Source organism: Pseudorca crassidens, chromosome 14 (assembly GCF_039906515.1).
Source record: "Pseudorca crassidens isolate mPseCra1 chromosome 14, mPseCra1.hap1, whole genome shotgun sequence".
NCBI classification, from domain to species: Eukaryota; Metazoa; Chordata; class Mammalia; order Artiodactyla; family Delphinidae; genus Pseudorca; species Pseudorca crassidens.
The window spans coordinates 30677003-30689390 of record NC_090309.1 but is presented as its reverse complement, the minus strand read 5'-3'; the positions used below and the strand labels follow the sequence as shown (position 1 = coordinate 30689390).

Sequence of the window (12388 nt, the reverse complement as noted above, 5' to 3'; positions counted from 1 at the left end):
AAAAGCAAAGGAAACAAAATGGAGTGTTTTGTATAAATAAAAGATATACATCTCAGTGCAAAAACTCTCAAACATTAATGTTTGGAACAATAAAGCTTAGAAATCCTTAAAGCAAAAATGGATAAGAATATATAAAGTACTACCTCACACAAATGAAGGCATGAAATTACAGAAATTAAAATTGCAGTGGTGATTTTAATGCACCTCTTTCCTAGACAGATGAAACAGGCAACCAATAAATAAGGAAATAAAAGATCTGAATAACAAGGTAAATATTTTCTAAGCTACATCAAGAGTAGCTTTAAAATAGAGAATAAAAATAATTTAAAAATGGAAAATGCATTTTTCCTAATGCTCAGAGAACACTTACAAAATTTGATCACATATTAGGTTAGTAATAGGCTACCAAAAGCAGAAATCATACAAGACAGATTTAAATGCAATAAAATGAGAAATTAATAACAAAAGTTTAAACAAAAAGACCAACCACTTGGAAATTTAAAAAGTATTTTATTGGGACTTCCAGTATGAACATGGCTGCATAAGTCAGCATTTTTCACTTTTTCTCTTTGGAAATCATTCAAACCCACAAACTTCATTTTCAGTAAAAGTTGGAAACAAATAAAACCCGCAGACTCCAAAATACATGTAAGGGCTGTCCAAAGGCAACTGAGATTGGGTAGAAGTCACTCGGCAGTAAATGAAGAGAAGATGCATGAAAATGATGAAAGGTCATAGTGGTAGCTGATCTCAGAAAACCCCATACTTCCTAATAAAAGAATGTGGATAATTATTTAAGACAGGCTGTGGATTCATGCGGAGTTATTATCTATTCTCTTTACTTTTGTGTGTGCTTGAAAATTTTCATAACAGATAGTTAAAAATATAATTCCCGAAATTGAAGTTTCACTGTAAAATATAAAAATATGTCCTTTGTTCACAACAATGGACATGGGAACTTTGGAGACAGGTTCAGCCTGGTGACAAAAGCTTCTTAGACCTGATTTGGTTCAGAGAAAACAGAGAAGGTGGAGCTACACAAGAATCACACAGATGAACCATATTTGTAGGGAACAGCCTGCCTCTGTTATGGGAACAAAGGAAATAACTGGTCTAGGAAAATCTAACACATTTAGTGACAAGTAATAACAAAAAGAAATTAGCACAGTATTAATTTAAAAATACTATGAAAAAAGAGAAAATATATAACAAAACTTAACCAAAAGCAGAGGATATATATATACCCACCAGAAAAATTTCTCCAAGGAACAGATGAGATGAAAGATTTTTCTGTTAACTTTTTAGAAATAGGGTGGTCAGAATGCAAGCAGAAATAAAAGAACGAAGGGCTGGTGAGATGAGAAGATGTGAAATATGAGCTAGTAAGATTCAGGAAAGAAGGAGAAGAAAACATGAAATTGGAAGGAGCACAGGACAGAATGGCCACATTGGAAAACACAGAAAGGGGCATAGAGGACAGAATGAAATGGAAATAAAGAAAGAGTTATAAAAGAATAAAGAGAAAATGACAAACATAGTAGTCAGGGAAAGGAGATCCAACATTTGCATAATTGGAGTCCGCAAGGAGGACAACCAAAACAAGGAACTAAAACAAACAGCTGATAGTTTAATAAAACTTCACTGAAATGAAAGAATACTTGAGTATGCATATTAGAAGGTCTGCTGCGTGTCAGGAAAAATTGACCCAGATTGGTCAACCCAGGGACATATTCTAGTGTAGTTATTGGACACTAGAGATAAAGAAAAAATTCTCTGGGTAGACATACATTCTCCCCCCACACAAATTTAAATAATTTAAAAAAGGAAAGAAATCAAAGTGACTTCACTTCCTCTACAACATTTAATGCCCAAAGATGATAGAGCACCATGTGTAAGATCATCAGGGAAAGAAAGGGTGACCCAAGGATTTGACATTCAGCCAAGCTGCCCTTCAAGCATAAAGGCTACAGACACACAGGTATTCACATTCAGGAGACAGGTAGTATGGCTCCCAGGAGCCCGTCTTGAGGGACTCCTACGGGATGAATTGGAGCTCATCTAGGAGCCATCTCAACTTGGAGGTAACTGGGAAAACCATAACAAAAGGACTGGTTGTGAGCATATTTTACCTTAGGCCTAAGATGGAAACAAATGGGAGGGTTAGGGTAGCTGGACAGAATGTAAATACCTTATATACTGAAAATGTAGAAATGATAAAACTGACAAAAGTTAGGTAAAGAGGAAAGAGGATGGAATACAGAGTAAGGGCACTGATAGTCATATTACAGAATAAATAGAATTGACAGATATTATTTAAAATTGGAAATCACGAAATGTGGAAACAACCTAAATGTCCATTGACTGATGAATGAATAAACAAAATATGGTAATTACATACAATAAAATATTATTCAGCCTTAAAAGGGAAGGAAATTCTGACCCATGCTACAACATGGGTGAATCTTTAAGACATATGTTAAGTGAAATAAGCTAGTTGCAAAAGGGCAAATACTGTATGATTCCACTCATGTGCAGTACTTAGAGTAATAAATTCATAGAGACAGAAAGTGGAATGATGGTTGCCAGGCACTGGGGGCGGGGGGAGAAAGGGAGTTATTGTTTAGTGAGTTTGGGGTTTCAACTGGGGAGGATGAAAAAAATTCTGGAGATAAATGGTGGTGATGGGAGCATAAAAGTGTGACTGTACTTAATGTCATTGAACTGTACACTTAAAGTGGTTTAAAAGGTATGTTTATGCTATTAACATATGTAATATATAAATAATAAAATTGGCAAATCAAATAATAGGCATATAAGCAAATTATAAGCAAACAGCACGAACATAAACATTAAGATAGATAATATTGTCTAAAACTAGGTGATGGAGAGGGAGAGGGAGGAAGATGAAATTTGATTATTTTATCATTGCTATAGTGGGGAACCCATGAATACTGCCCCTAAAGACACAATAATATTAGAGCATAAACTCAGGTCATTTTAGCTCTCAGAAAAACTAAAACACACACACACACACACACACACACACACACACACACACACAGAAAACAGACCATGCAAAGATTTTTAGAAAAACCCTATGAAACTAGGAAATATAATATAAACATATTACATGACTATGTAAATATAATACAAATGTAAAACCAGACCAAACATATCTGTCATATCAATACATGTCATATCAATCATTTATTAATCACAAAATTTAAAGCAGATCTCAAAGCAAAATCTAACTCTAAAATAAAACACTTCATAAAAGTTGAATATCAACGATTGAGAAAGTGTGTGCCAGGCAAATGCAGATGAAAAGAAAGCAGAAGTCACAATCTTAATATTAGATGAGAGCATACACAGGTCCCCCAAATTAGATGAGACAAAGAATGGCACTTTAGAATGCTAAATGCTGCAATTCCTAGTTATGATGGTCATGAGAATATCTATGTGCTAAATATACCTCAATATTTACAAAACAGAAATTACAAGAGATAGAAGAAGAAATAGAAATATACTGGTTTGTGGTGGAGATTTTAATTCACTTTTCTCAGTTCATGTCAGATCAAGGGGACAAAAGCATGAGAGGATATAGAAGACTAAAGTAATTACTAACCTGATTGAACCTGGTAGCTTGAAAATAGAGACACCCCTATGGCACATTTACAAAATTGGCATATATACACTACTATGTATAAAATAGATAACTAATGAGAACCTACTGTATAGCACAGGGAACTCTACTTAGTGCTCTGTGATGACCTAAGTGGGAAGGAAATCTAAAAAAGAGTGGATATATGTATACGTATAACTGATTCACTTTGCTGCACAGCAGAAACTAACACAATATTGTAAAGCAACTATACCCCAATAAAAATTAATTTAAAAAACTCCAAAACAAAAATCGACCATGTGATAGAGCATAAAGAAAATCTTAATAAAATTCAAAAAGTGACGAAACACTGACAATGTTTTCTGAATATAATGCCATAAAATTAGAAATTAATAACAAGCTCAAAAGCACAAGAAAACTTCTATCTGGAAAATTTTTAAAAAATCAACTCTCTTTTAACAATTCTTGGTGAAAGAGAAAATATAAGAGAAATTGCAGAATATCTGGGAAGCAAGGATAAAACCCTACCTTTTAGAACTTACTGGTTACAGTTAAAGCACTATTCAGAGGAAGTTTATAGCCTTAAAAACTTACGTTAAAACAAAAGGAAGAAAACTAATTACACATATAGATTTTAGATCAAAAAGTAAAAATAAAACTATAATTATGGAATGCCAAGAAAAGAAAAATGAACACATTATACATGAAAACAAATGGGGCAATACTAAGGCAGTAGTAAGCAGAGGCAATTTCATAGCAATAAGTGTTTTCCTTATCAGAAAAGAGGGAACAAAGTAATTAAAATTTCAACTGAAGAAATTAGAAGAAAAAAAATCCTTAAAATAGTAGAACAAAATAATAGAAATAGAAGCAGAAATAAGAAAGTGAAAACGGTAGTATAGACACCTCGAAGAATTGGTCTTTTGACTGAAATGATGCAACTATATAAATATGGCAATAAAATATTCAAAATGATACATACCAAATGTTAACCAAATAATTAGTTGTCATTTTTGGAAATCAGAATTTAAGGCAATAATAATATTTTCTTTATATCTACTTACATTTTCTAATTTTTAATAATGAAGCTATATCACTCACGTAATTAATTATTTCTTAGAAGAGATAGAACTTGAGCTTCATGGAAGAGATAGAACTAGAGCTCGGCCTAATGAGAAAAAATGTTTAGCGAGATGAGAAAGGGACTTACCTGAAGTACAGTAGGCCCTCTGTGCCCGCGGGTTGCATATTTGCAGATTCAACACATGGAATCCGCAGATATGGAGGGCCGACGGTCTTGCCAGTCAGTTTCAGATTATAACCAATTTTAGCATGTATATTAAGTGGGTTAATATCACTATTAATTAAGTACATTTAATCATCTATAATAGAAGACTACTGCTTCATTTAGGTCTAAGCAATGCTCTAACAAGTAAAAGTCATTGTTTGAGAGGAGAGACAAATAAATTGAGTTGACAAATTTAAAGTGGTGCTCAAAATACATCCTCAGCCCAGTATTTGATCCACTGCCATTTGGACATCCTGGACAGTAAGGATTTTGCTGACTTGTGAATCTTCTAGAGTTCTGTCTTGATCTTCAAATAAAAAGTCAGTTAACTTTTCATTTATTTGTTTGACTGTGATCTTATTCTCAAAAAATGCACCACCCATGTATCTGATGACTCTCGGGTATCTAGAATATTGGATTAATCAGAAAACCCTGTTTTCCAACATTGCTGAACAAATGTCTTCCCCTCTTACTCCCTTCTCTGGTTCCCCCTCCACCCCGTTTCTCTCTCTCATCTCCATGATTTGCATCCTTTTTATCTCTGCCTTTGTTCTCTTCTTCTCTGCCTCTCTTCCTTCTTGGCTCCCTCTCTTACCTCCACCTCTCCCATCTGCCTTCCTCTTGACCTTTGTTCTCTAATTTGCTTATGGCTTTTCCCCCTCATTTTCTTCTCTGTCCTTTCTCTCCTTTCCTTTACTTGAATACTGTCATGTTTCCTCTTTCCTTGCTGTCCCTCTTCTTTCCCTCTTTCCTTTGTCCCCCTCTTTTGTCCCCCCATGTGGCAGGTCTATGACACACCACTGGAGAATGTGAAGGACTTTGAGGGCCTGTCTGACTTTTGTAACACCTTCAAGCTCTACCGGGGCAAGACTCAGGAGGAGATGGAAGACCCATCTGTCATTGGGGAGTTTAAGGTAAGTCCTTGAGGACACATCTCTAACCCAGGGGGGCCCAAGACTGGAGTGGCAGCCATGAGTGAAGGGGGTGGGGGCAGAAGTACTGTAGTAACATCAGTAATGACCCCAGTGCTGCAGTTGGTGACCATGTGGGTGATGGAGATGATGGTGGTGACGGTGATGCTGCTGATGCAGAATGCGATGGGGGTGATGGGATGGCATTGGGCTTAGTGATTGCAGTGGTGATGAGAGTAAGGGACATAGTGGTGATTGTATTGGTGACACTGAGGATGAAAATTAAACTTGACCCTTCCTTCTGTTCAGGGCCTCTTCAAAATTTATCCCCTCCCAGAAGACCCGGCCATCCCCATTCCCCCAAGACAGTTCCACCAGCTGGCTTCCCAGGGGCCCCAGGAATGCCTGGTCCGCATCTACATTATCCGAGCGTTTGGCCTGCAGCCCAAGGACCCCAATGGGAAGGTAACATTCCTAGAGCTCTCACCTCCCCTGGAATAAATGGTAGGCTGGGGTACAAAGAGGCTGCAGAATTTGGACACACTCTTTGCCCCAGGGAGTTCACAGTAAGTGGGGACACCAGACAAAGATGTACAAACCTGAGGTGGGACTGCATTGGAGTTCCATCAAGGCCAAGTGTTCCAGGTCAGAAAAGGCCAAAGTCAATACAAGACTTTGGAATAATGGGGAAGACTTCCTGGAAGGAATAGGATTCTTAAGCATTGATGGAGTTTTGATAGGCTGGGAGGGAGAAGAAAACCATATTTTAGGAGGAGTCAGAAACCTTGGCAAAGGTTTGGGAGCAGACTCAGTGTAGGTTTAGCACAAGGATAAGGCATAAGGACAAGGGACATTGATGGTGTAGACTGGGGCAGGACTTTGTGGGACTTTCAAGGGTGGGGTGGGGAGGGAAGAAGGAGGGGTAGAGCATGATGGGTAACTGTGCTGGCCTGGCCATGGCGGAGCCTGAGGCAAAAGGAAAAATCAGCAGTCCTGATCCTGTCTTTATTTAAAACTTTGATATTTTCTTCATCATGGACTGTTGGTGCTGGTTTTAATTTTTAAAATATCACATTAAAATGTTGTTTATTTTGATGACTAAGCTTTTTTGTCTTTCCCTTAAATTTTGTGCCTGAGGCGAGTACCTCACTGACCTACTCTAGTCCTGACCCTGAGCGAAGGAGGGGAGCTTGAGGGAGGGCGGGAGTCTGGAGCTACCCGGAGATGGGGGGAGGAACAGAGTAAAGTTGGGAAGAGAGAGTAAGAGGAAGTGGCGAGGCAGGAGTGGGGGACAGTGGGGTTCAGAGGTACGAGGCTAGGGTCTTCTCTTGTCTCCTTAGACAGGTGCAGGCCTAGCCTGTGTCCTAGGTTGTGGGTGGGGGCCTGGTGTCCAATCCCTGCTGCCCTGCTTTTCAAGGTGAGAAAAGCTGCCCATGCCCTGCTGGGAGATCACAGGGAGAGATGAACAGTCCCCGCCCAGGCACCACCGATGGCCTCCAAGACGTGGCTGTGGTCAAGTTTATATACTTCAAGCCTTCCTGGTGCCGAGACCCTGGCTGCTCCAGAGGCTAGTTGAGGGAATGCTGCTGCTTGTGGGAGGCTGCGCTGGGCTGAAAAAGTCTGGCCCTCTCCACCTGCTGAAGCAGAGGTCACAGACAGGACCCCAGCTTGGCCCAGTCACATATGTCACACAAGCTGGCATGTTTCTGAGGATATGGGCCTGGCCCCCACCCGCCCTCTCCCAGTGGGGCAGTGGATTGGGAGTATGGGGGACTTAGGTGCCCAGTTTCCACTGCCAGAGCCGAGGCTAGAAGCCCACATCGGGGGTGGTGTGCTGGGTGGGGCTGCTGGCCTGGCGGGAGGCAGCTTCTTGATGGTAGGCCCCCTTGCCCCTTTGAGGGGCAGAGCAATGAAGGAGCCTCAGAAGCGTGTTGGGAAGGTTATGTCGCTGAAGTGTTTCCTTCTCCTCCTCCAGTGTGATCCTTACATCAGGATCTCCATAGGGAAGAAGTCGGTGAGTGACCAGGACAGCTACATCCCCTGTACTCTGGAGCCTGTGTTTGGAAAGTAAGTTGGGGTGGCTTGGGTCTTGGGGTGGAGGTGCCAGTCTGGATCACCCACAGCCCAGCGGGAGAGATGTGGCTGCCACTGGGAAGTCCCCATCTCCTGGAGCAAAGCTGTGTTCCCTAAATCTTGCATGTCTGTAAGGGTGTAACCTCAGCTAGCGCTTCCTTAAGCGCTAAAGGCTTGAGTCCTTGCAGAAGCTCCTAGTTAAACAATTACCTTGAAGATCAGAAATCTAAATGGAAACCCAGAGCATGCATTTGCTAATTCTTCTTTTTTTTAGATCAACTTTTACTTTGGAATAATTTTAGATTTACAGAAAAGTTACAAAGATACTATAGTTTTCATATACCCATCACTCAATTTCCTCCGCCATTAACATTCCTACCTAACCATGGTACATGTATCAAAATTAAGAAATTGATATTGGCGCATTACTATTAACTAAACTCTAGACTCTTTTAGGATTTTGCCGATTTTTCCATTAATGCCCCTTTACTGTTTCAGGATCCAATCCAGGATTCCTATTACATTTAGTAGTTATTCTCTTTTACTGTTGCACGTTCATCTGTGGCAGATAGCGGAAGGATGTGGACTCAAGAGGGTAAAATGCTTCCTAAAATCTAAGAACGAGGGAAGGAGGAGGCAGTGCCCATTGCATGGGAGTAGTTCCCAGGCTTCCTGACTTGCCTGCTGTTTGGATGCGAGCGTATTTAGGGCAGAGAAAGGAGAATCTTGAGGGAAGCTGGCAGTTGTTCCTCTAGCACCTGTAGGAGAAGGCATGTACCGATATTGTCAAGCGACACACTGGATTCGTGAACCGGTGTCTCTTGAGTTAGTTGTAGTCATCTGGCCCTGCAGAGAGACCCAATCAGCCAGGGGAAATGCCATTTTTGAAGGGGAAACAGTCCTGGCCAATGATGAGCCACTGCCAGGCTGGAACTGGAGGGAAGGGCTGCGGGGAGGATGGTGGGTGGAAGAGAAGAACCCTGTTTGGTGAGCCCCAGTGGCCAGCGTGGGGCCCCATGCTGACGGGACCGCGCAGGGCCCAGGGCAGGGGAGGGGAGCTCGTGTAGAAACACGCCTCTCCCTCTCTGTTTCACCATCCCCCTCGGATCACGGCCGCCTGCTCTGCTTGGGGGATCAAGCCTGTGTGAGTCCACAGCAGAAGCTCTTTGTTTCTATCACCCACGTGTTGACCAGCAGAATTCATGGGACATAATCAGACACAACTCTGATTTTGTCTGCCAGTTTCCTGTAGACATTTATTCTGTGCGGGTGACCTTCCTCACTCCCTGAGTGGAAACTGGCAGGCAGGCCACTTTCCGCTCAGCTTTATACAGTCCGCTTTGCCGTCAGCCCACCGTCTCAAGTTGATAACCAGAACGCGCGTTCGTGTGTCATCAGGAGCACGCCGGATGGCTGGAGGGCGGTCGCTCCCTCTCGCAGCTGCGTCCACCTTGGGCACAGCGTGTGCGCCTTGGGGGTGTGTGCGGAGGGGAGGAGGGTCTTTGCCCAGTGTCCCCCCTGCCCCTTCCTGCCGTCCTTCGCCATACTTGCAGGTCTAGGACTGGGGAGCCTGTGTGAGAGGAGGGGCCCATCTCAAGTGCTGACTTTGCCCCATCCGGCACCCTTGGGGTGGCAGATGTTTGCTTTCCTGTGGGCTTTTCAGACACCCCCTGAGCCCTCCTAACATAGCTCCTGGGATGTGGCAGGTGCTGTGTCCCTGTAGCGGGTGTCCCTCTCCCATACCCCGCAACCCGTTCTCAGATGGACCGCCCCACAGTCTCTCGCTGTTGGAGCCCCAGGTCCTGTGGGACAGGCTTCAGAGCAGCCGCCCCCTGCTCCGCTGGCAGCGCTGCAGTTCCGCGCCCAGCCAGGACGGGAGCTCAGCTCCTCCCAAACGTGCCCCCACCTCCTCTCGCTACAAGCTGCTTGTGCTTCCTCCACCACAGCTCGGGTGCCAGGCTTGTGTGTCCCTCCTGCAGGGAACTCATTTCAGGGGAGAAGGGACAGCACTTCTACACTTGACCTCCGTGGGAGGTGACGGGGGGTCTCAGAGCACGGCAGGACTCACAAATCCTCTCTTAATCCCACTCCAGAAGGAGTGGTGAGGCCCCAGGAGTCCGGAAAGTGGATCCCAGGCCATGCCCTTGGTAAATTTCTGGAGCTCTGGCACCTGGCTCTGGAGTTTCACATCTCTTGTCTCCAGGTGTCCTGGTTGAAACTTCATTTTTAACCTTGTGCTCCATTTCATTCGTCCATTCTGTGGTCCATCAGGCAGGCATCTGCTATATGCCCAGCTCAGATTATTTGGGAATACCGCACACACACACACACACACACACACACACACACACACACACACACACACCACACACACACTCAGACAAGCCCAGCACTGGGAGCGCTGTGGGTGGTGTGCTGTAAGAGCTATAGGAGGCTCGAGGAGGGTGGACTGCAGGCCAGTCCTGGGACAGGAGGAGGAGACACCAGGGGTGGCTTTCTAGCTCTTGCTCCAGCCTTGCCACCCACTTGAGTTTGCACTGTGTCCGGTGACCTCTGGGAGCTGGCGTCGTCATGACAACCGCCTACCCCCACAATAGGATGTTCGAGCTGACCTGCACTCTGCCTCTGGAGAAGGACCTGAAGGTTACCCTCTATGACTACGACCTCCTCTCCAAGGATGAAAAGATCGGGGAGACGGTTATCGACCTGGAGAACAGGCTGCTGTCCAAGTTTGGGGCTCGCTGCGGACTCCCCCAGACCTACTGCATGTAGGTGCAGGGCACTGGCTGCTTCCCTGACTGTGGGCCGAGCCCTGACTGTGTGCCAACCTGGGCCTAGCACAGCACAGACACTGTCTCTCTCAGTCAGCCCAGGTCTTATCCCCACTCCATAGATATGGAAACTGAGACCTGGACTTGTAAGTGGTGGGATTAGCATTTGAACGTGCTTATCTGAAGCTAAGAACCCAGCTCTTCCTCACGTCTATAATCAAGTTCTCCTTAAGGCACCGTAGAGGGCCTGGAGAGGGGAAGGAGAAGCGAGACAGACAATGGGACACACAGCCCCGCTGGGCCCCAAGGTGAACTCACGTGTGGCCAGCCCCACCCACTTCCTGCCAACTTGGGTCTTGTCTGGGTCTGATTTGTTAAAGCTGGAAATTGGAAACATTTCAGTTCCACCTCCATGTGTGTGAAGTGGGCTCCCCGGTCATGAAGAACAATCACACAGGGTGCCCACAGGCAAAGTGAAGGGTGGGTGATGCCGTGCGTGTGGGTGCATAGGTCACTGCACACACCTCTGCCCCCATTAGTGTCCTGGAGCGTCTCATCTTTGTCTTGTGTTTGGGCCTCAGCTCTGGACCCAACCAGTGGCGGGATCAGCTCCATCCCTCTCAGCTCCTCCACCTGTTCTGCCAGCAGCGCAGAGTCAAGGCCCCCGTGTACCGGACAGACCGTGTAGTGTTTCAGGATAAAGAATACACCATCGAAGAAATAGGTGAGTTCTCCCTCTCTCGCCCTCTCTCTTGTGGGTCCTCTCCTGCTGGATGTAACCACTGGACACAACCCACACCAGCACGGTGTGGTCTTGAGTCTCTCCAGGGCAGCACAGATGGACTAAACTTGCACTTGGTATTCTTGGGACCAGTACTTACCTGGGACACCATTGTGAAAATTAGAGGTCAAGGTGGGGCCACAGTGAGGGTGGGTCAGGGTCAGAGCTCAGTCTAAGACCAGGTTGGGGCCTGTCTGAGGCAAGATGAGGGGTGAGTCTGAAGCCAGGATCAGGGTCATGGTTAGGATCAGTCTGCTTCTGGCTTTGTGTGGGCAGACTGGTCAGAGTTTGGGTAGAGCCCACCGCTGAGAAAGTTTTCTACTTAATCATACTAGTCTGCCAGCTTCACCTTGACGGTACCTTCTGAGCCCCCAGTCCCAACTCCTTCACCTGATACATCCAAAGGGTGGCAGGAAGCCCTGTAGCCCCCGTCTTGCCTAATGCTCTGGGTCTGTCTCATGCTCATGCCGAGGGTCCTGCCATGTGCTCCCCGCGTGTCTGAGATGCTCATAGGCCTGCACGGCCCACCCAGAGCAGCTCAGACTCCCCAGAGGTGTTTGCAGACCCAGCTGGCCCCTCGCCTCCTGCTGGTTTCGGAGATGTTTGATGTCAGAGCTGGTACTGAGGTTGTAAAAGAGGAGGGAGGCTTTGGCTCCCTCACCTCAAATCCCCCTCCTCCTCCTTCGTTTCTCTGATTCTCCAACATCGTGGCTGAGCCAGGCTCCTTTCCATTAGGCCCTAACCCCTCCCCCAGTCTCTTTTCCTGTAGAACGTGCATCTGTTTTAGGGGTGGTCTCATTTCTTTCTGCTAGTCTGTGAGCAGCTTAAGCACAGGAACCAGGGCTCATGGTCATAAATTCATAGGAAAAGAAAGCCAGAAAGCTAGAGTTGGTGAGGCCTGACGTCTCCCTGTTTTTGCAGATGAGGCCGTTCAGACCACGA

General features: G+C 44.9%; 1 protein-coding gene across 26 annotated transcripts in view; it reads left to right on the top strand.

The window, feature by feature from the left end:
* DYSF (dysferlin) overlaps positions 1-12388 on the top strand; it is a 222467-nt gene that overhangs the window by 185239 nt on the left and 24840 nt on the right. For all 26 annotated transcript variants that reach the window (XM_067704737.1, XM_067704747.1, XM_067704750.1 and 23 more), the window contains 5 exons: positions 5696-5824; positions 6131-6286; positions 7797-7888; positions 10492-10662; positions 11247-11389. In XM_067704737.1, the coding sequence (XP_067560838.1) occupies positions 5696-5824; positions 6131-6286; positions 7797-7888; positions 10492-10662; positions 11247-11389 (691 nt within the window). The remainder of the gene's footprint in view (positions 1-5695; positions 5825-6130; positions 6287-7796; positions 7889-10491; positions 10663-11246; positions 11390-12388) is intronic.